Source organism: Oncorhynchus kisutch, unplaced genomic scaffold (genome assembly GCF_002021735.2).
Source record: "Oncorhynchus kisutch isolate 150728-3 unplaced genomic scaffold, Okis_V2 Okis07a-Okis12b_hom, whole genome shotgun sequence".
In the NCBI taxonomy this organism is placed as follows: domain Eukaryota; kingdom Metazoa; phylum Chordata; class Actinopteri; order Salmoniformes; family Salmonidae; genus Oncorhynchus; species Oncorhynchus kisutch.
This window is the reverse complement of record NW_022261984.1, coordinates 13485466-13508102: the sequence shown is the minus strand read 5'-3', so window position 1 is coordinate 13508102 and position 22637 is coordinate 13485466. Positions and strand designations below refer to the sequence as shown.

At 43.4% G+C, this 22637-nt stretch overlaps 1 protein-coding gene and 1 long non-coding RNA gene across 3 annotated transcripts in view; both read left to right on the top strand.

The window, feature by feature from the left end:
* The window catches only part of LOC109878761 (NACHT, LRR and PYD domains-containing protein 5-like), a 109608-nt gene that overhangs the window by 2692 nt on the left and 84279 nt on the right, over positions 1-22637 (top strand). Inside the window, exons 2-10 of one of the 2 annotated variants that reach the window (XM_031814739.1) lie at positions 3011-3423; positions 5226-5392; positions 5490-7419; positions 7503-7676; positions 7753-7926; positions 8095-8268; positions 8889-8935; positions 9051-9600; positions 10608-11162. In XM_031814739.1, coding sequence (XP_031670599.1) covers positions 3083-3423; positions 5226-5392; positions 5490-7419; positions 7503-7676; positions 7753-7926; positions 8095-8268; positions 8889-8935; positions 9051-9600; positions 10608-11162 — 4112 coding nt within the window. In that variant the 5' untranslated portion in view covers positions 3011-3082. The remainder of the gene's footprint in view (positions 1-3010; positions 3424-5225; positions 5393-5489; positions 7420-7502; positions 7677-7752; positions 7927-8094; positions 8269-8888; positions 8936-9050; positions 9601-10607; positions 11163-22637) is intronic. The other variant, XM_031814741.1, reaches the window with a different exon arrangement.
* LOC109878763 (uncharacterized) lies at positions 13123-22116 on the top strand. The gene is made up of 5 exons (XR_004206914.1): positions 13123-13504; positions 13673-13805; positions 13891-13911; positions 15893-16175; positions 16559-22116. It is a non-coding gene; the product is annotated as an uncharacterized LOC109878763 (long non-coding RNA).

Below are 22637 nucleotides of genomic sequence, written 5' to 3'. Positions count from 1 at the left end.
ACCTGCCACGTTAGTTATCCTAACCTGCCACGTTAATTATCCTAACCTGCCACGTTAATTATCCTAACCTACCACGTTAATGATCCTAACCTACCACGTTAATTATCCTAACCTGCCATGTTAATGATCCTAACCTGCCATGTTAATTATCCTAACCTGCCATGTTAATGATCCTAACCTGCCATGTTAATTATCCTAACCTGCCACGTTAATTATCCTAACCTACCACGTTAATTATCCTAACCTGCCATGTTAATGATCCTAACCTGCCATGTTAATTATCCTAACCTGCCATGTTAATGATCCTAACCTGCCATGTTAATTATCCTAACCTGCCACGTTAATTATCCAAACCTGCCATGTTAATTATCCTAACCTACCACGTTAATTATCCTAACCTGCCACATAAGTCATCCTAACCTGACACGTTAATTATCCTTAATCTGAGGTAATGGTTAGGCACAAGGATAGCAGTGTGGTTAAGGTTAGGTTTAAAACCTGTTTGGGATAGGGGGCAGCATTTTCATGTTTGGATGAAAAGCGTGCCCAGAGTAAACATCCTGCTACTCAGGCCCAGAAGCTAACATATGCATATTATTAGTAGTATTGGATAGGAAACACTCCGACGTTTCTAAAACTGTTTGAATGATGTCTGTGAGTATAACAGAACTCATATGGCAGGCGAAAACCTGAGAAAAATCCAACCAGGAAGTTGGAAATCTGAGGTTTGTAGTTTTTCAACTCATTGCCTATCGAATATACATGTTATATGTTATTGTTATTATAAATACAATATAATATGGTCATAATAGTTTGTAGGTCATAATAGTTTATAGGTCATAATAGTTTGTAGGACAAACCGTTCAGACGCTACATAAGATTTTGTGAGAAAAACGATTTTCGGGACAAAACATATATTTATTAAATAAAGTAAACGAAGTACAATATACAATGGTAATGGTGTAATCAGTAATGTAAGTCAGTGTTTTGCATGAATGTGATAATGCAGGGTGTTGAAAGGTGCAAAAGCAAACAACCAAAAACCACCAAGATACAAAATCCAAAAGGTGTCTGCATGGAGAGAGTCTCCTCCATGAATGGGGAAGTGGTGTATTTATCCTGGGAGACACCGGGCCCAGGTGTGTCTGCATGGAGAGACTCTCCTCCAAGAATGGGGAAGTGGTGTATTTGTCCTTGGACACACTGGACCCAGGTGTGTCTGCATGGAGAGAGTCTCCTCCAAGAATGGGGAAGTGGTGTATTTGTCCTTGGACACACTGGACCCAGGTGTGTCTGCATGGAGAGAGTCTAGCTGTTGTTATGGAGTCAGGGGATCCAACCAGATAGACTAGCTGTTGTTATGGGGTCAGGGGATCCAACCAGGTAGACTAGCTGTTGTTATGGAGTCATCGGATCCAACCAGGTAGACTAGCTGTTGTTATGGAGTCAGGGGATCTAACCAGGTAGACTAGCTGTTGTTATGGAGTCAGGGGATCCAACCAGGTAGACTAGCTGTTGTTATGGAGTCATCGGATCCAACCAGGTAGACTAACTGTTGTTATGGAGTCAGGGGATCCAACCAGGTAGACTAGCTGTTGTTATGGAGTCAGGGGATCCAACCAGGTAGACTAGCTGTTGTTATGGAGTCAGGGGATCCAACCAGGTAGACTAGCTGTTGTTATTGAGTCAGGGGATCCAACCAGGTAGACTAGCTGTTGTTATGGAGTAAGGGGATCCAACCACGTAAACTAGCTGTTGTTATGGAATCAGGGGATCCAACCAGGTAGACTAGCTGTTGTTATGGAGTCAGGGGATCCAACCAGGTAGACTAGCTGTTGTTATGGGGTCAGGGGATCCAACCAGGTAGACTAGCTGCTGTTATGGAGTCAGCTAATGGGGATCCAACCAGCTAGACTAGCTGTTGTTATGGGGTCAGGGGATCCAACCAGGTAGACTAGCTGTTGTTATGGAGTCAGGGGATCCAACCAGGTAGACTAGCTGTTGTTATGGGGTCAGGGGATCCAATCAGGTAGACTAGCTGTTGTTATGGAGTCAGGGGATCCAACCAGGTAGACTAGCTGTTGTTATGGAGTCAGGGGATCCAACCAGGTAGACTAGCTGTTGTTATGGAGTCAGGGGATCCAACCAGGTAGACTAGCTGTTGTTCTGGAGTCAGGGGATCCAACCAGGTAGACTAGCTGTTGTTATGGAGTCAGGGGATCCAACCAGGTAGACTAGCTGTTGTTATGGAGTCAGGGGATCCAACCAGGTAGACTAGCTGTTGTTATGGAGTCAGGGGATCCAACCAGGTAGACTAGCTGCTGTTATGGAGTCAGGGGATCCAACCAGGTAGACTAGCTGTTGTTATGGAGTCAGGGGATCCAACCAGGTCCAACCATGTTTAATAACATAGTGGACTGTGTATGTTTAACAACATAGTGGACTGTGTATGTTTAATAACATAGTGGACTGTGTATGTTTAATAACATAGTGGACTGTGTATGTTTAATAACATAGTGGACTGTGTATGTAACATAGTGGACTGTGTATGTTTAATAACATAGTGGACTGTGTATGTTTAATAACATAGTGGACTGTGTATGTAACATAGTGGACTGTGTATGTTTAATAACATAGTGGACTGTGTATGTCTAATAACATAGTGGACTGTGTATGTTTAATAACATAGTGGACTGTGTATGTTTAATAACATAGTGGACTGTGTATGTTTAATAACATAGTGGATTGTTTATGTTTAATAACATAGTGGACTGTGTATGTTTGAATATCAAATCAAATTTATTTATATAGCCCTTTGTACATCAGCTGATATCTCAAAGTGCTGTACAGAAACCCAGCCTAAAACCCCAAACAGCAAGCAATGCAGGTGTAGAATACAATATAAAGTCTGATTTAACTATTTGACCACAGACAGTAAATGTTTTGTCATTGTTTATGGTTCTTCAACAATGTTCAGAAATATTGAATGTTCTGTTATTTCCTATTGCAGCTGAGTGAGTTTTGACTTACATCTAATACGAGTCTCTCTGGGGAGAGAGAGGAGGAGACCACTTCCTCTAAAATGAGTCTCTTTGGGGAGAGAGAGGAGGGGACCACTGCCTCCAAAATGAGTCTCTCCGGGGGGAGAGAGGAGGGGACCACTGACTCTAAAATGAGTCTCTCTGGGGAGATAGAGGAGGAGACCACTGCCTCTAAAATGAGTCTCTCTGGGGAGAGAGAGGAGGGGACCACTGCCTCCAAAATGAGTCTCTCCGGGGGGAGAGAGGAGGGGACCACTGACTCTAAAATGAGTCTCTCTGGGGAGATAGAGGAGGAGACCACTGCCTCTAAAATGAGTCTCTCTGGGGAGAGAGAGGAGGGGACCACTGCCTCTAAAATGACTCAATACACCAGTTCTAAGTGGTAAGAGATTAAATGTAAAATATACATTTCTCTTAAAGATATATAACTAAAGGGAAAAGTGTTCCCAAATGATATCAAATGTAGGTCTACAGTCGTGGCCAAAAGTTTTGAGAATGACACAAATATTAGTTTTCACAAAGTCTGCTGCTTCAGTGTCTTTAGATATTTTTGTCAGATGTTACTATGGAATACTGAAGTATAATTACAAGCATTCCATCAGTGTCAAAGGCTTTTATTGACAATTACATGAAGTTGATGCAAAGAGTCAATATTGGCAGTGTTGACCCTTCTTTTTCAAGACCTCTGCATTCCGCCCTGGCATGTTGTCAATTAACTTCTGGACTGATGGCAGCCCATTCTTGCATAATCAATGCTTGGAGTTTGTCAGAATTTGTGGGGTTTTGTTTGTCCACCCACCTGTTGAGGATTGACCAGAAGTTCTCAATGGGATTAAGGTCTGGGGAGTTTCCTGGCCATGGACCCAAAATATTGATCTTTTTTTCTTCCCCGAGCCACTTAGTTATCACTTTTGCCTAATGGTAAGGTGCTCCATCATGCTGGAAAAGGCATGGTTCGTCACCAAACTGTTTCTGGATGGTTGAGAGAAGTTGCTCTCAGAGGATGTGTTGGTACCATTCTTTATTCATGGCTGTGTTCTTAGGCAAAATTGTGAATGAGCTCACTCCCTTGGCTGAGAAGCAACCTCACACATGCATGGTCTCAGGATGCTTTACTGTTGGCATGACACAGGACTGATGCTAGCGCTCACCTTGTCTTCTCCGGACAAGCTTTTTTCTGGATGCCCCAAACAATCGGAAAGGGGAATCATCAGAGAAAATTACTTTACCCCAGCCCTCAGCAGTCCAATCCCTGTACCTGTTGCAGAATATCAGTCTGTCCCTGACTTTTTTTCCTGGAGAGAAGCGGCTTCTTTGCTGCCCTTCTTGACACCAGGCCATCCTCCAAAAGTCTTCACCTCACTGTGCGTGCAGATGCACTCACACCTGCCTGCTGCCATTCCTGAGCAAACTCTGTACTGGTGGTGCCCCGATTCTGCAGCTGAATCAACTTTAGGAGACGGTCCTGGCGCTTGCTGGACTTTGGGAGCCCTGAAGCCTTCATTCACAACAATTGAACCGCTCTTCTTGAAGCACTTGATGATCCGATAAATGGTTGATTTAAGTGCAATCTTACTGGCAGCAATATCCTTGCCCGTGAATCCCTTTTTTTTTTGTGCAAAGCAATGATGACGGCACGTGTTTCCTTGCAGGTAACCATGGTTGACAGAGGAAGAACAATGATTCCAAACACAACCCTCCTTTTGAAGCTTCCAGTCTGTTATTCGAACTCAATCAGCATGAGAGCGTGATCTACAGGCTTATCCTCATCAACACTCGCACCTGTGTTAAGGAGAGAATCACTGACATGATGTCAGCTGGTCCTTTTGCGGCAGGGCTGAAAAGCAGTGGAAATGTTTTTGGGGGATTCAGTTCATTTGCATGGCAAAGAGGGGCTTTGAAAATCATCTGATCACTCTTCATAACATTCTGGAGTATATGCAAATTGCCAACATACAAACTGAGGCAGCAGACTTTGTGAAAATTAATATTCATTCTCAAAACATTTGGCCATGACTGTAAATCATTCATTTAAAAGGCCAAAAATGGATTTACCAATTGGAGACTGTAGCTTTAAAAGAAATGTCAAGACTTCTAGAAGTTCCACTATACAGTTGTTAAAATGAAGTAGATGAGGATTTGATGTGATATTGATGAGGTGTTCTGTCTCCCTGTTTTGTTCAGTGTCCAGAAGCCCAGAGCAGAGTCACCTACAACCAGCCTGCTATCAATGAAGAGTGATCAGCCACCTGCTTTCAGCCAGGAACCATTACCAGATGACAATAAGGAAGTCCAAAGTTTGGACAGTGAGGATGTATTAAAGATCACACACAACCTTCTGGACAGAAGAAGTAAGACTGTGTTTCATACAATATCACAAAGAACGGTACAAAGGCCCTTATAAAACACACAAACTTATGAGTCCCAACTCTCATTGTTTTCCTACAGGTCAATCTCTGCTGACAGTCCAACAAGACATTAAGGCTAAACTGAAACACAAGTATCAACACATATCTGAAGGAATTGGACACCATGGAAACCAAAGTCTGTTCAAAGACATCTACACAGACCTCTACATCACAGAGGGTGGAAGTGGAGGGGTCAGTAATGAACATGAGGTTAGACAGATAGAGATGGCATCCAAGAAACTAACCACACAAGAGACACCAATCAAATGCAACGACATCTTCAAGCCTTTACCTGGACAAGACAAACCTATCAGAACTGTGCTGACCAAAGGAATCGCAGGCATTGGAAAAACAGTCTCTGGGCAGAAGTTCATCCTTGACTGGGCAGAGGGAAAAGCAAATCAGGACGTTCATTTCATGTTTCCTCTTCCTTTCCGTGATCTGAACCTGAAAAAGGACCAATACAGTCTGATGCAACTTCTTTCCCACTACTTCTCAGAGCTGAAAGAGATTGACAGCATTGAAGATGGTGAAACCAAAACTGTTTTCATTTTTGATGGTCTGGATGAGTGTCGACTTCCTCTAGACTTCAAAAACAATGAGAAGTGCTGTGATGTCACGGAGCCAACCTCAGTGGACGTGCTGCTGACAAATCTCATCAAGGGGAATCTGCTTCCCTCTGCTCTCATCTGGATAACCTCAAGGCCTGCAGCAGCCAATCAGATCCCTCCTGAGTGTGTTGACCAGGTGACAGAGGTACGAGGGTTCAATGATCCACAGAAGGAGGAGTACTTCAGGAAGAAGATCCCAGATCAGAATCTGGCCAATGAAATCATCAAACACATGAAGACATCAAGGAGCCTCCACATCATGTGCCACATGCCAGTCTTCTGTTGGATATCAGCCACTGTCCTTGAGATGATTCTGAAAGAGGCAGAGAAGGATGAAGTCCCCAAAACTCTGACACAGATGTACTCACACTTCATGATCCAAATCATTGTGAAGAACAGGAAGTACAACAAAGCCACAGAGACAAACCCAAAGGAACTGTCTCAGTCAGACAAAGAGATGATCCTTAAACTGGCAAAGCTGGCTTTCCAACAGCTGCAGAAGGGCAACCTGATCTTCTATGAGGAGGACCTGAGAGAGTGTGGCCTTGATGTCACAGAGGCATCAGAGTACTCAGCATTGTGTACAGAGATCTTTAAAGAAGAATCTGGGCTGTACCAAGACAAGGTCTACAGCTTTGTGCATCTGAGCATTCAGGAGTTTCTAGCAGCAGTGCATGCTTTAGAATCATGTCTGGGCAAGAAGGAAAATGTTTTCTACCCCAAAGGAGTCACTAAGCGTCAAGATTACTATGAAAACAGCCGATTCAAATTCTGGTCATGCAAGTTGAAGCCTGACAAGTTAACGTCAATCGATGATAATAATTCCGATGATGATGATTCCGATGAAGACAAAAAGGATGACAATGATGAAGAGGAGTCAATCCAGTTGTCTGACTTACACAGGAGTGCAGTGGACCAGGCCTTGAAGAGTGAGATTGGACACCTGGACCTGTTCCTCCGCTTCCTTCTGGGTCTCTCACTGGAGTCCAATCAGAATCTGTTACGAGGCCTTCTGACACAGACAGGATGTACCACACAGACCAATGAGGAAACAGTTGAGAGAACAGTCAGGTACCTTACAGACAACATCAACCAGGAATCCTCACCAGAAAGGATCATCAACTTGTTCCACTGTCTGAATGAACTTGATGCCAATTCTCTAGTTGAAGACATGCAGACCTCCCTGCGATCAGGAACTCTTTCAGAAACAGAGCTAAAACCTGACCAATGTTCAGCCCTGGCCTACCTGTTACTGATGTCAGAGGAGGTGCTGGAGGAGTTTGACCTGAAGACATACAACACATCAGAGGAAGGTTATCAGAGGTTGCTGCCCGTAGTGAGAACCTGCAAGAGAGCACTGTAAGTTCTGTTATTGAGTTGATGTGTACAGTATCATTATAATGAAGGATTTGTATTTCTAACAGATTATCTCCTCTCTCCAGACTGGATGGCTGTAAACTCACATATAAATCCTGTGAGACTCTGGCCTCAGCTCTGCAGACACCAAACTCCCCCCTGAGAGAACTGGACCTCAGCTACAATGACCTGGGAGACAGAGGAGTGGAGCTGCTCTGTGTTGGACTAACCAGTCCACTCTGCAACATACAGACACTAGTGTGAGTTACATAACTTGACAATGAGTTATTATGTGTGTTTGAACGTGTGTTAATCATGTGCTCTTCTGCCCTCTAGTCTGGGTCAGTGTGGTCTGACAGAGGGTTGCTGTTCAGATCTGGCCTCAGTCCTGAGTTCACCCAGCTCACAACTGAAACAACTGGAGCTGAGAGACAATGACCTGCAGGACTCAGGAGTTACACTGCTGTCTGCTGGACTGAAGGATCCAGACTGTAAACTACACACACTGGGGTAAGTACAGCTGTTTCAGTCAGGTCAGTAATGAGCTTATTAAAACTAATTCTCAGATAATCTTATTTTTTATCACATTGTTTGTGTCATGGACAAATGTATTGGTGTCCTACAAGATGATTGACACCAGTACATCAACCTAGACAGCTGTTGTGTGTCTCTCTGTAGGCTGTCTGGCTGTCTGGTCACAGAGGAGGGCTGTGCTGCTCTGTCTTCAGCTCTGAGTTCAAACCCCTCCCACCTGAAAGAGCTGGACCTGAGCTACAATCACCCAGGAGACTCTGCAGGGGGACTGCTTTCAGCTGCTCTGGTGGATCCCACATATAAACGGATGAAGCTGAAGTAAGTCAGAATAGATGTCCTGATAGTGTGAGCAGTGGTTGTGTCATATGTAGTGTAGTAGGGTCAGTAACATGAGGACATGATGGTAGAATTAAGGGGACGTTTACCCAGCAGGCTGAGCACTCCAACACAGCATACATCATCACCACATGAATACTCTTCTTCTGCATCTCTGATATCCTGTTGGAATTGTACTCTGTTCTGTATGCAGTAGGGATGATAGAATACCTGTATGTCTCTAGTAATGAATTGTACTCCGTTCTGTATGCAGTAGGTAGGATAGAATACCTGTATGTCTCTAGTAATGATTTGTACTCCATTCTGTATGCAGTAGGTAGGATAGAATACCTGTATGTCTCTAGTAATGAATTGTACTCCGTTCTGTATGCAGTAGGTAGGATACAATACCTGTATGTCTCTAGTAATGAATTGTACTCTGTTCTGTATGCAGTAGATAGGATAGAATACCTGTATGTCTCTAGTAATGCATTGTACTCCGTTCTGTATGCAGTAGGTAGGATAGTAATGAACTGGGATAGTGCACCAGAACACAACAATATGGTTTAAATGTTGACTGCTTTATTAGGTCTTTGTCAGTCAATAACCTGTTTCTCCTACAGTGTGGATCATGGTGGAGAGTGCAGGCTGAAATCAGGGCTGAGGAAATGTAAGTCTCTTCAATCCTAATTAACTGCATATTCAGAACTATTTTAACATAGTAACTAATCAATACTTGTTCTGTTCCTAGATGTGGTTTGATTAAACTCTCCTTTTGTCTACAGATGCCTGTTATCTCACCCTGGACCCAAATACACCACACCCAAACCTGAGACTGTCTGAGGGGAGCAGGAAGGTGACACGGGTGGTGGAGGACCAGCATTATGAAGACCATCCAGACAGATTTGATTGTCATTGCCAAGTTGTCTGCAGTGAAGTCATTTCTGGAGGTCGTTATTACTGGGAGTTGGAGAGGGATGGTGACATGGCTGACATTGGTGTCGTGTACAAAGGAATGAAGAGGAAGGGACGGGAGGATGACAGTTGGATTGGACTCAATAGGAAGTCCTGGTGTTTATACTGCTATGATAGTGCTTATGAATTTATCCATGCTGGAGTCAGCAGATCCATCTCTGGTCGTTATTCTCACAGAGTTGGAGTGTATCTGGACTGGCCAGCTGGTACTTTGTCCTTCTATAGTGTGTCCTCCTCTGGTACACTGACACACCTTCACACAGAACACACCACATTCACTGAACCCCTCTATCCTGGATTTGGGGTTTACTCCTCCTCCTCAGTGACCCTGTGTCAGATAGATGACCAACACATTCAGAGGTGAGTCATAGCGATGTTTCATCATTTGTTTTCCCCTGGAATCATTTCTACAGTTAGATTAGTAGTAGTGGTGTGTTTTAATGTGTTCTGTTGGACCTACAGACAGTTAGATTAGTAGTAGTGGTGTGTTTTAATGTGTTCTGTTGGACCTACAGACAGTTAGATTAGCAGTAGTGGTGTGTTTTAATGTGTTCTGTTGGACCAACAGACAGTTAGATGTGGCACAAGCTCAGTGTTTTATGAGGGGGACGTATGTGTGTGGAGGTTGATACCTGGTGACTTCACATCTCTAGGGGGGTGTAACTCATGATACCTGGTGACTTCACATCTCTAGGGGGGAATGTAACTCATGATACCTGGTGACTTCACATCTCTAGGGGGGTGTAACTCATGATACCTGGTGACTTCACATCTCTAGGGGGGAATGTAACTCATGATACCTGTTGACATCACATCTCTAGGGGGAATGTAACTCATGATACCTGTTGACTTCATCTCCAGGGGGGTATGTAACTCATGATACCTGCTGACTTCACATCTTTAGGGGGGAATGTAACTCATGATACCTGGTGACTTCATCTCTAGGGGGGTATTAACTCATGATACCTGGTGACTTCACATCTCTAGGGGGGTATGTAACTCATGATACCTGGTGACTTCATCTCGAGGGGGGTCTGGGGTAGGGGAGGGTCTGGGGTATTGGTGGGTCTATAAGGGAGGGTCTGGGGTAGGGGATGTTCCGGGGTAGGGGAAGGTCTGGGGTAGAGGAGGTTCTGGGGTAGGGGAGGGTCTGGGGTAGGGGAGGTTCTGGGGTAGGGGAGGTTCTGGGGTAGGGGAGGGTCTGGGGTAGGGGAGGTTCTGGCTGTTGTAGGCCGCCATTTTAAATAAGATATTTTTCTTATTGTTCTTATCTTATTGACTTGCCTAGTTAAATAATAAAATAATAATATAACTAAATATAAAATATTTAGTTGAATCAGTCTATCCTTCTGCTTTACCAACACCAGAGACCATGGTGGAGAGAGTTGGACCAAGCCTGGACCTGAGAACACCAGAGACCATCGTGGAGAGAGTTGGACCAAGCCTGGACCTGAGAACACCAGAGACCATTGTGGAGAGAGTTGGACCAAGCCTGGACCTGAGAACACCAGAGACCATCGTGGAGAGAGTTGGACCAAGCCTGGACCTGAGAACACCAGAGACCATCGTGGAGAGAGTTGGACCAAGCCTGGACCTGAGAACACCAGAGACCATGGTGGAGAGTTTTGGATCAAACCTGGACCTGAGGACACAAGAGACCATGGTGGAGAGAGTTGGACCAAGCCTGGACCTGAGGACAACAGAGACCATGGTGGAGAGTGTTGTATCAAGCCTGGACCTGAGGACACCCGAGACCACGGTGGAGAGTGTTGTATCAAGCCTGGACCTGAGGACACCCGAGACCATGGTGGAGAGTGTTGTATCAAGCCTGGACCTGAGGACACCCGAGACCATGGTGGAGAGTGTTGTATCAAGCCTGGACCTGAGGACACCCGAGACCATGGTGGAGAGAGTTGTATCAAGTCTGGACCTGAGAAATGTGAGTAAACTAATTTAATTGTTTTAAAATCCAAATACGATGAAAGCAATCATTGCACTTGAGTCCCAGGCAAGGAACACAATCATGGTCTATTTGGTCAAAACAAACTTGAAGGCAGAGTCAGCAATATGACGTAGATGCACAAAGTAAACGGCATTGTGGGCCGATTTCCGCAACAACTAAGAGCGTTGTAACACGATGCTAAACTTCTTGGCTGACACTCTGTTAGAGAGTGAAGAGAACATCCTAGGATCTAGCAGAAATCAGACCCCAACATCTACAAAACACGGACCAGAACGATGTTGTTTCCTGCTTCCACAAACATGAATTAATATAACACTAATGTCAGATTATGGTATGCTAATGAGTGTACGTTCTGAGACTGTTGCTTAGTTTTATTCATTTTATTACAATTCTATTTAATAATTATTAATTCATAATTACATGAGATTGTCCATTTTAAAAAACTACTTTTGACTTCAGGGATTCCTCAGACCTGTAAGACTTGTGAACATGTTAAGGTAAGTCATAATGTCAATTCTTACTTTTACATACCTGCAGTCAGGCACAGTCTCAAAGCCAGGTGTGTACTGACCAACCATTCATACTGGGATATAGACAGTCCTGTGTTCTGCTTTAGTAATATAAACACAGTCTCACAGCCAGGTGTGTACTGACCAACCATTCATACTGGGATATAGACAGTCCTGTGTTCTGCTTTAGTAATATAAACACAGTCTCAAAGCCAGGTGTGTACTGACCAACCATTCATCCTGGGATATAGACAGTCCTGTGTTCTGCTTGTAGTCATGCAGGACTTTAGCTGTTGTCATATTTTGTCATTAGACAGTTTAATTGATAAATCACCAGCATTCCATGTAACATTGAATAAATATATTTGATGAGTTACTTTGGTAATGGGCCAGTTTCCCGGACAGATTAAGTCTAGTCCTGGACATTAAAGAACTTTCTATTGAAACTTCCATTGAGCATGCTTTTTAGTCCAGCACTAGACTCAATCTGTGTCCAGGAAACAGGCCCCATATGTATTACTGACATGCTTGTCCTTGTTCAGGACTCCACACACTGGCTTCAGATTGAACCCTTGACTTCCACTGTCCAGGGAGTGACAATGTTCAGGTAAAATAACTACTTTTAACATTTCATTCCAATTGCTAGTGTATTTCCCCATTACCTTTGGGAATAGTCTTCTAATCCAACCTCTCCATTTGACCATTGACCCTCTACCATCTTGTTGTTGCCCTCAGGCACAGGACACGCAAAGGAAGTTATGAGTGCACAGTGTCTGGGCTCCGCTGGCTGTGTGACAGAGATGTCATTCTGAAGTATCACTTCAGGAACTGGGAACCCTACAGTCAACTTCTGAAAGACATGCAGTACACACAAGGTGGTCCATTGCTGGACATCACTATGGAGTTAGGTGAACTGGAGGAAGTTCGTCTGCCACACTTTGTCTGTTTAGGTAAAACCATGTAGAAATAGTATTCAGAAAGACATTTCCATGTAACTGAGTTTCACTTCCTGAATTAATGAATGAACTATTCTGGGAGTTTGAGTTTACTGTGATCTGGTACTGCATATTCTTTGTGTTTTTTTTAGAATAATGAATAATACAATATTTGTCTTACTGTCTCCTTTTTATTGTGTTGTTCAGGGACCAACCCTTCCCTGAGGAATGAGATGAAGATTCTTCATGTAGAGGAACATGGAGTGTCTTTAGAGGAAGTGCATGAGGTCACCAGATTCCATGCTAAGATTCTCCATCCCAAGTTCTCAGCTATCTCTCTGATACTGAGGTTACTGTCTTGGAACGTAGATGTCCACTGTGAGCTGATGCTCTATCTGTCAGTGATGAAGGAAACACTAATTCCACGCCTATACCTGTTCCCCCGGCCAAATACTGGTGAGGTACCATTATTATAGAGATGACCTTATAGAGATGACTGCACCCCTGGTTAGTTATGTTGACACTCATTAAATGAAGATAAATGTGTTGCTTTTCTCCTTAACGGAAAAGATTTCCAAGCCGAAATTTGGTGAGCATAGGTTTGGCATAATGGGCAGTTGGCCCCGAACAAGATGGCGTCGAGGCCTCAACGCTTTTTGAGTTTTCTGAATCATGTTTGAATCAGACTATACATTGACTGGCTGGGTATTTCGTGCCTCGTTTCACAGGTTGTGGAACAACAGGAAACAAAGTTTCAAGGGTCTAAAAGGATACCCATCACAAGACCAGAGCGGTCCTTCAAACTGAATAGTTACTTCAGACTGAACATTCCCTGTTCTACAGCCATCAATCCACCGGTACAGTTTTAGTTGACTAAGAACATGAATCTGACATTTAAGTCACAGTTCTATGCACTGTTCTCTCTCTCTCTCTCTCTCTCTCTCTCTCAATTCAATACAAATGACTTTATTGGCATGGGAAACATGTTCACATTGCTAAAGCAGTCTCTCTCTCTCTCCCTCCAGAGGATTCATCTCATACAAAGAGACACCACACCAAGCTTTTTCAAGGCGATTGTGAAAATAACAGGGATTGACATTGAGATGGAGTTATTCAGTGATGATGAGAGGACAGTATGGAAAGAAATTGTATCACGAGGTAGGAGCACATGTCAATCATCACTTTGTACTTTTGTACCAGATGTTATTTAGAGTGATATAACCTCATGTTGTTTATCTTTCAGATGAATACTATCAGAACCAAGGTAAGACCCAGATGCAGACTGTCCAAGTAACAGTGTTTATTGTAACAGGGGCAGGCAAAGACAGGTCAAGGCAGGCAGGGGTCAGTAAACCAGAGGTGGGTTAAAGGTACAGGTCGGCAGGCAGGGTCAGGGACAGGGGCAGCCAGAGTGGTCAGGAAGGCGGGGTCAGGGACAGGGGCAGCCAGAGTGGTCAGGAAGGCGGGGTCAGGGACAGGGGCAGCCAGAGTGGTCAGGCAGGCGGGGTCAGGGACAGGGGCAGCCAGAGTGGTCAGGCAGGCGAGGTCAGGGACAGGGGCAGCCAGAGTGGTCAGGCAGGCGGGGTCAGGGACAGGGGCAGCCAGAGTGGTCAGGCAGGTGGGCTCAGGGACAGGGGCAGCCAGAGTGGTCAGGCAGGCGGGCTCAGAGTCAGGACAGGCAAGGGTCAAAACCGGGAAGACAGGAAAAGAGAGACTGGGGAAAAAACAGGAGCTGAGACACAACACTGGTTGACTTGAACAAACAAGACAAACTGTCAACAGACAAACAGAGGACACAGGAATAAGTACACGGGGGGTAATGGGGAGATGGGCGACACCTGGAGTGGGGTGGAGACAATCACAAAGACAGGTGAAACAGATCAGGGTGTGACAGAATACGTCACTGACACCCATTCAACTAGTAAGTTAACATGAGAGTTACAGAGCATTCGGAAAGTATTCAGACCCCTTGACTTTTTCCACTTTTTCTTACGTTACAGCCTTGTTCTAAAATGGATTCAATTGTTTTCTTTCCTCAACAATCTACCCACAATACCCCATAATGACAAAGCAAAAATAGGTTTAGACATTTTTGCAAATGTATTAAAAGTAAAAAACGATCACATTTACATACATGAAGGGAACATTTTGACATTTGCCGTATGGTTAGTGAGAAACACCATATTGCAAATGTACGATCTCTTACTAGACGTCCGCCAACGTTTGTAAAATTCGCGGATGGCGGTGTGCCATGTACGGGGTCCAGATCTTTCAGGATGTCATCTAATGAAGTCTCTCGGACATTCGGTTTCCGTTTGATTACATTAAAAAATGTTGGTCGTTTTTTCGCTGTCCCGATATATCCCACCAGAGGGTGAATTGAATCATATTGCAAATGTACAAAACATCACCAATCACGATGTGGCCTTTTCTCCTGAACGGAAAAGATTTCGAAGACGAAACTTGGTGAGCATAGGTTTGGCGTAATGTGCAGTTGACCCCGAACAAGATGGCATTGAGGCCTCAATGCTTTTTGAGTTATGGCCATTTTTCTGGGATTAAAGGTCAAAAACTAATATAGAGCGCTAATTTGACCGCTTTACGTCAAAGTACATAAACCTACGGTGTTAGGAAAAAAGAACCAGCCATCTATCTATCGTAATTTAACTTCTCTGCGCTACGCATCCAGAGTACAGGATCACTTTCCCAAACAACCGCTGAATTGCAGGGCGCCAAATGCATAAATATTACTAAAAATATTTAGAATCGGGCAATCACAAGTAAAATATACCAAAGAAGAAATCCAAGCTTTTGTGAGTGTAGCTTTCAATGCTACAACAGATTAGCCTTATATTAGCTTGGTTAGCTTGGTCCCGAAAGTAAGAAAAGCAATAAAATGAATCGCTTACCTTTGATAATCTTCGGACGTTTCCACTCACGAGACTCCCAGTTAACAAATCTTCTTTTTGTTCGATAAATATGACTTTCATCACAAAAAAACGCCATTTGGGTTGCGCATTATGCTCAGAAAATCAAAGCCGTGTTCCGTTCGACAAATTCCAAAAAGTATCCGTAATGGTTGTAGAAACTGGTTTAATTTTGACTGACTTGAATATGAATTGACGAAAACCCTGGAGTCAGCTCAAAACAAGACATGACTATCAGAGGAACTGGAGAGACTGTTAGATGTAGAAACAGCTGCTGTTCACCCTAAAGACATATTCATTTCATTCACCCCCCTTCAGCATTAACACTCTCTGGGATTCCTGCTGAGGCGTTTCTGAAGAAACACAGGGCTGAACTCATTCAGGGAGTCAAAAACCCAATGCCAATAGCAGATGATCTGTTGTCAAAGAGCATGATTGGTGATGAAGAGTACTCCAGAATAAAAGCTGAAACAACTGAACAGGAGCGAATGAGAGAACTACTGAATGCAGTCCTCCCTAAAGGACCAGAAGTGATGGGAGCTTGTCTCAAAGCTCTCAGTGAACATGAACACCATCTTGTTAAGTACTTGAGAGAATCTGGGTAAGACCGGTTTCTTTTCTCCCTCCCTTGAATATGTGGAATGATTAAATATAGGTCAAATAAAAACATAGCTACCCAGATCAAAGAGTCTTTTTCAGAATGGAAGCATGTTTTTGTGTTGCTGCCTGTAATAAATGTATATTTTTATAGTTCTATCATAGGACCATCATCACATCATTATCTCAGGTGTATCATAGGATCATTACCTCAGGATCATCATCACATTATTATCTCAGGTGTATCATAGGACCATTATGTCATCATTATCTCAGGTGTATCATAGGACCATTATCTCATCATTATCTCAGGTGTATCTCACTCCTCCTTCTTCTCCATACTTTCTGATCTCTCTCTTCCCTTCTCCTCCATCCTCTGTCTTGTAGCACCTAATCTGAAGATACTGAGGCCTGTCTCCTAGTCTGTGGACAAAGACACTTCTCCACCTAATCTGAAGATACTGAGGCCTGTCTCCTAGTCTGTGGACGAAGACACTTCTTCACCTAATCTGAAGATGCTGAGGCCTGTCTCCTAGTCTGTGAACAAAGACACTTCTCCACCTAATCTGAAGATGCTGAGGCCTGTCTCCTAGTCTGTGGACAAAGACACTTCTCCACCTAATCTGAAGATGCTGAGGCCTGTCACCTAGTCTGTGGACAAATACACTTCATCTAATCTGAAGATGCTGAGGCCTGTCTCCTAGTCTGTGGACAAAGACACTTCTCCACCTAATCTGAAGATGCTGAGGCCTGTCTCCTAGTCTGTGGACAAAGACACTTACATGATTGTAAGGGAAGACCCCCCCCCCTGAAATGGATAAAAATTAATGGGAACATATTGGCAATGTACGAAACATATGCACGGTGTCCAATACCACTCAAATATACGCCATTTCATTCAAAGCTTATGGCAAATGTCATAGGGCAAATGCCAAGTGTCATACAGCAAAAATCCAAAAGATGGCGAGCGCGCTCCACCGTAGATTTTCATATTGCAAATGCACATCAAGTCAAGACCCAAGAGTCACATTTTGAAAATTTGAATTTCTTCTAAAACTTATCAACCCCCTAAAAAAGGTCTTTCTGGACCGTTTTTCGAATATCATTAGATTTATTTTGTCAATTATACATGTATAAGAACAGTATGAACATACTTTTGTCATATTTTATTGTCATAATTAAAAATATATTTTTATTACTTGTCCATTAGGCATATGTTTTGTCCATTTGCAATATGATTTCATAGGAAGTCAAAAGTCGAAGTCAAAAGTCAGTGAACCATTGCCAAATGCCATAAGAAATGTCCAAATGCAATATGAAATTATTGAACGTGCCAAATCAAGATGTTATGTCCATTTGCCATGTACGATCATAGGAAGTCGGTTTCCAAACGCAAAAGTCAGTGAATCATGTCCAAATGGCATTTATCCTGCCCAAATGATATATAGCACTATGTTAAGCCATGAATCAACCTAGATGGTCTATTTGTCATGTATGATGAGGGAGAAGTGGGACTCTGTTGTTTTTTAATGATTTTTTTGAAAAAGGTCCAGCACGACCAGGGGCTCCCCCTATTGGATTGGCACGGGTGGGGGGGGGGGCTCCCTACCCTACTATAGACCCATTGCTCCCCCCTAATGGCATTACAACCCATTTGAAAAATATGCTCCTGGTATCCCGTTCCATACACCAGGTGCACGCCTGTCCATATGCAATATGTTTCAATGGGCGTATACCATCACGAATTTGACATGCTCAAAACTCCTGCAGAAATGCAAAATTGACTGGCCAGATGAACTCTGGATGGCCGGGCAGTGATCGTGGTTCCTCTCAATCGCTCGTTGTGTTGATTTCATCATGTCCATTTGGTGATGTTTTTTCACTGTTGAATCTTATTGCAAATGTACTGTTCATTTGCAATAAGTTTAAATGGGCATTTACCATCACGAATTTGACATGCTCAAAACTCCTGCAGAAATGCAAAATTGACTGGCCAGATGAACTCTGGATGGCCGGGCAGTGATCGTGGTTCCTCTCAATCGCTCGTTGTGTTTATTTCATCATGTCCATTTGGTGATGTTTTTTCACTGTTGAATCTTATTGCAAATGTACTGTTCATTTGCAATAAGTTTAAATGGGCATTTACCATCACGAATTTGACATGCTCAAAAATACTGCAGAAATGCAAATTTGACTGGTCCGATGAACTCGGGATGGCTGGGCAGGGATAGTGGTTCCTCTCCATCGCTCATTGGTGTTGATTTCAGAATGTCAATTTGGTGATGGTCTATCACTGTTTTAACATATTGCAAATGGACAAAAGTCAGCCAGAAAGTCACAGTCCATCAGTCAATTAGATATCATTTTGAAACCAAACTGATACAAACGGACACCACACCCACTTTTTCCAACTCGTTTAGAAACCAACTATCACATATTTTAGAGCATGCCCATAATACACAGCTCCTTCTGTTTAAAGCATAATAAAAACATAAAATACGAAGTTACGTTCTAGCTGCGGGTCCAGTTCCAACAGTATGTGTAGGCCTAGCTGAATCCCAAGTTTCGGCTTGATAGGTTATTTGGAGCCCGAGCAGCGATCTTAATTGGTGCTGAAAATCCACATATTCCGGCTGTTGCTATGGGGTCCTTGAATGAGCTATCGGACAGAAACGTTGGGGTCCGTCTCTATGGGCTGAGGTGGTTTCAATGCACCAAGTCTTGTGACGCTGGGACTTTTCTAAATGTCGTCATTTTCGTAATGGTCAAAATGAATTGAAGTTATTCCAAATGTACGAGGCTGTTTCTCAGTCTGAGAACCTTCTAGAGCCACATAACTCACTGTGCATTATCACATTGAGCTCCTGAACAGGTTTCTAAAGTTCCAGAGCTCTAGGTCTGATGGTTCTTTGATAGTTTGAATGAAGGTGACTATTGCAGGCTCTGTATGTCTCTAAGCCCCACACTGTGTCACTATGTCCTAGCTGTGTGTGAGCTTTTCTTGGAAATCTGATGGGAGAAATGACTGATTTACAGTTCATGAGGGTTACCTAGTCACACATTGGAAGTTTTGAAATGATCTGACCATTTTAGCCCTTTGAAACAGCCACTATGACCACAATTTAAGGCACTTCTGGTTGGCACAGGAAGCTATAAGTAAACACATATCCTCTTTGGGGTAGGCTTTTACAGAATCCTGAGTTTAAAGTCTTTACGTCAAGTTTTGACTGATCTACACAGGGTTGAATGCAGTGATTTTCACAAATGCAGGTTATGTACATCTACACACCTTTTGGGTGAATTTAACCACTTCTGGTTGCTCCAGGAAGCATATAATCGACACAGGTAGACCTCATAGTGGCCTGATGGATTGTTATCGAAGACAGGTTCATAGGACATTCATTACCCACATAGGTTTCAGGTTGAATTTAGGGGTGCAGGTAATGTATTCGTATGGGGAAAGAAGTCAATGCAAACTGTTTGATGTAAACACCTTCTTTTCACTGTTAATAAGGGTTAATGCCAAATGGTCAACGTTAGCTTGCACAGATCGAGAGGACCTCAGGAACGTTCCTGAGGTCGAATTGTGCTTCTAACCCTAACGGTTCTCCCGCTGTCACCCAAAAGCACCTGAAATTTAGGGGCAGGCTTCATTTTGGGCCTTCTTTTTTTCACGGTCACTGCGCTCAGACCGAGCAAGCTATGATCAAGTGGGGCATCTTGTTGAACTCGACACAGCCTAGAGATTATGGTAATGCCATGTGTCTTCAAGCCCCGCACTGTATCACTCTATCCTTGCTGTGTGTGTGTGTGTGTGTGTGTGAGAGCTTTTCTTTGACATCTGTTGGGAGAAATGACTGATTTACTGTTCATGAGGGTTGCCACAATTAGGACGTTTTGGAAAGATGTGATCGTTTTAACACTTTGAAACAGCCCCTATGACCCCAATTTAAGGCACTTCCGGTTGACACAGGACGTTGAAAGTGAACACATATCCTCCTTGGGGTAGGCTTTAAGTCTTTTTGTTAAAAACTGGCTTATTTACAGTGTTGAATGATTTGAGTGTTATTTCAGAAAATCACAGAAATCACGTAGAGTTCCGAAACCCACTTTAGCCTGTTGCGACTCTAGGGGCAGTATTTTCATTTTTTGGATAAGAAACGTTCCCGTTTTAAACAAGATATTTTGTCACGAAAAGATGCTCGACTATGCATATAATTGACAGCTTTGGATAGAAAACACTCTGACATTTCCAAAACTGCAAAGATATTGTCTGTGAGTGCAACAGAACTGATGTTACAGGCGAAACCCAGATAAAAATCCAATCAGGAAGTGCCGCATTTTTTGAAACCGCCTCATTCCAATGACTCCTTATATGGCTGTGAATGAGCTACGAATGAGCTTACGTTTTCTACGTATTCCCCAAGGTGTCTACAGTATTGTGACGTCTTTTTACGCATTTATGTTGAAGAATAGCCGTAAGGGACCACATTTAGCAAGTGGTCACATGATGTCTCCCGCAGAAAATCTTGCGTAAAGTACACAAGTAGCCATTTTTCCAATTGCTTCTTATGAGAAACCAATTGTCCCGACGGATATATTATTGAATAGATATGTGAAAAACACCTTGAGGATTGATTCTAAACAACGCTTGCCATGTTTCTGTCGATATTATGGAGCTAATTTGGAAAAAAGTTTGGCGTTGTAGTGACTGCATTTTCAGGTCAATTTCTCAGCCAAACGTGAAGAACAAACGGAACAAATAAAGCATATTTTGAAAATCTGAGATGACAGTGTGATTAACAAAAGGTTAAGCTGTGTCTCAATATATTTCATTTATGATTTTCATGAATAGGAAGATTTTCTAGGAAGATTTATGTCTGCTGCGTTATTCTAATTAGTTTGAGGCTACGTTACGCTCCCGCATACGGGTTTGAGAGTCATGAGAAGTTAACGGATTCGTGTGAACATGCCGCAACCGGATCTGTAACCAAGCCTATGCTCACCAAGTTTCATCTTCAAAGTCTTTTCCGTTTTTGGAGAAATGGCCATGAAGTGATTGGTGATGTTTTGTACATTTGCAATATGATTACATTTGCCATCTGGTAGTATTTACCGGGACAGCAGAAAAATAACCAAAATTTGAAAATTGTATAAAACGTAAACCGAATGTCTGAGAGACTTCGTTCGATGACTTCTCGGGAAGATCTGGCCCCGGTGCACGGCCCGCCACCATCTGCAAATTTTTGAAACATTTGCGGACGTCTAGTAAGGGACCGTACATTTGCAATATGGAGTTTCTCATCAATCATACAGAAAATGACAGAAAGTGCCCTTCATGTACGGAAGGGAAATTATGTTTGCTGTTCTTATAACAAATGCTGTGTTTTATTCATGTGCTGTTTTATAAACCCATGTCTGTGTTTTATTCATGTGCTGTTTTATAAACCAATGTGTGTTCATTAAGTGGCTGACTGTACAAATCCTCACTATCAGTAGCTGTAATTTGGCAGTAAGGCCAGACGTTGGTTTGAGAACGAGATATCTCAGTTTCAAGGTCTCAGCTTAGAGAGAAGAAGACTGGTGAGGTGTTGGTCTGTCAAATGTTATGAACCAGTATTGGTCGGTCACATGAATGAAGCAAACAGTAATGATTCATTAATTATGCTAAATCATGCAAATTTAACTTGTCTGTGTATCACCAGGCAGAGTAGACAGGCAGGATGGTACAACATGTTCTTGGGGAGCTGGACCCCTGTCTTTGTTCACAGCTTCAGATCAACAGTTGTAGTCAACCCCTGGAGGTGGGGAGACCAGGCAGAGTAGACAGGCAGGATGGTTCAACATGTTCTTGCTGTCTGCTGCTTTAATTCAGGGTCACAACAATGTACAGAAAATGTCAATCAAACATGACCACTAAAATAACAATAAACTTACTGAAGGACCTGCTGGAAGTGTGGCTCTTCTAGCTGGAGGGTCAGTTAGGTCCAACCACACAGCCTCTCTCCTTCTGCAGCCTCCTGGAAGTGTGGCTCTTCTAGCTGGAGGGTCAGTTAGGTCCAACCACACAGCCTCTCTCCTTCTGCAGCCTCCTGGAAGTGTGGCTCTTCTAGCTGGAGGGTCAGTTAGGTCCAACCACACAGCCTCTCTCCTTCTGCAGCCTCCTGGAAGTGTGGATCTTCTAGCAGGAGGGTCAGTTAGGTCCAACCACACAGCCTCTCTCCTTCTGCAGCCTCCTGGAAGTGTGGCTCTTCTAGCTGGAGGGTCAGTTAGGTCCAACCACACAGCCTCTCTCCTTCTGCAGCCTCCTGGAAGTGTGGCTCTTCTAGCTGGAGGGTCAGTTAGGTCCAACCACACAGCCTCTCTCCTTCTGCAGCCTCCTGGAAGTGTGGCTCTTCTAGCTGGAGGGTCAGTTAGGTCCAACCACACAGCCTCTCTCCTTCTGCAGCCTCCTGGAAGTGTGGAT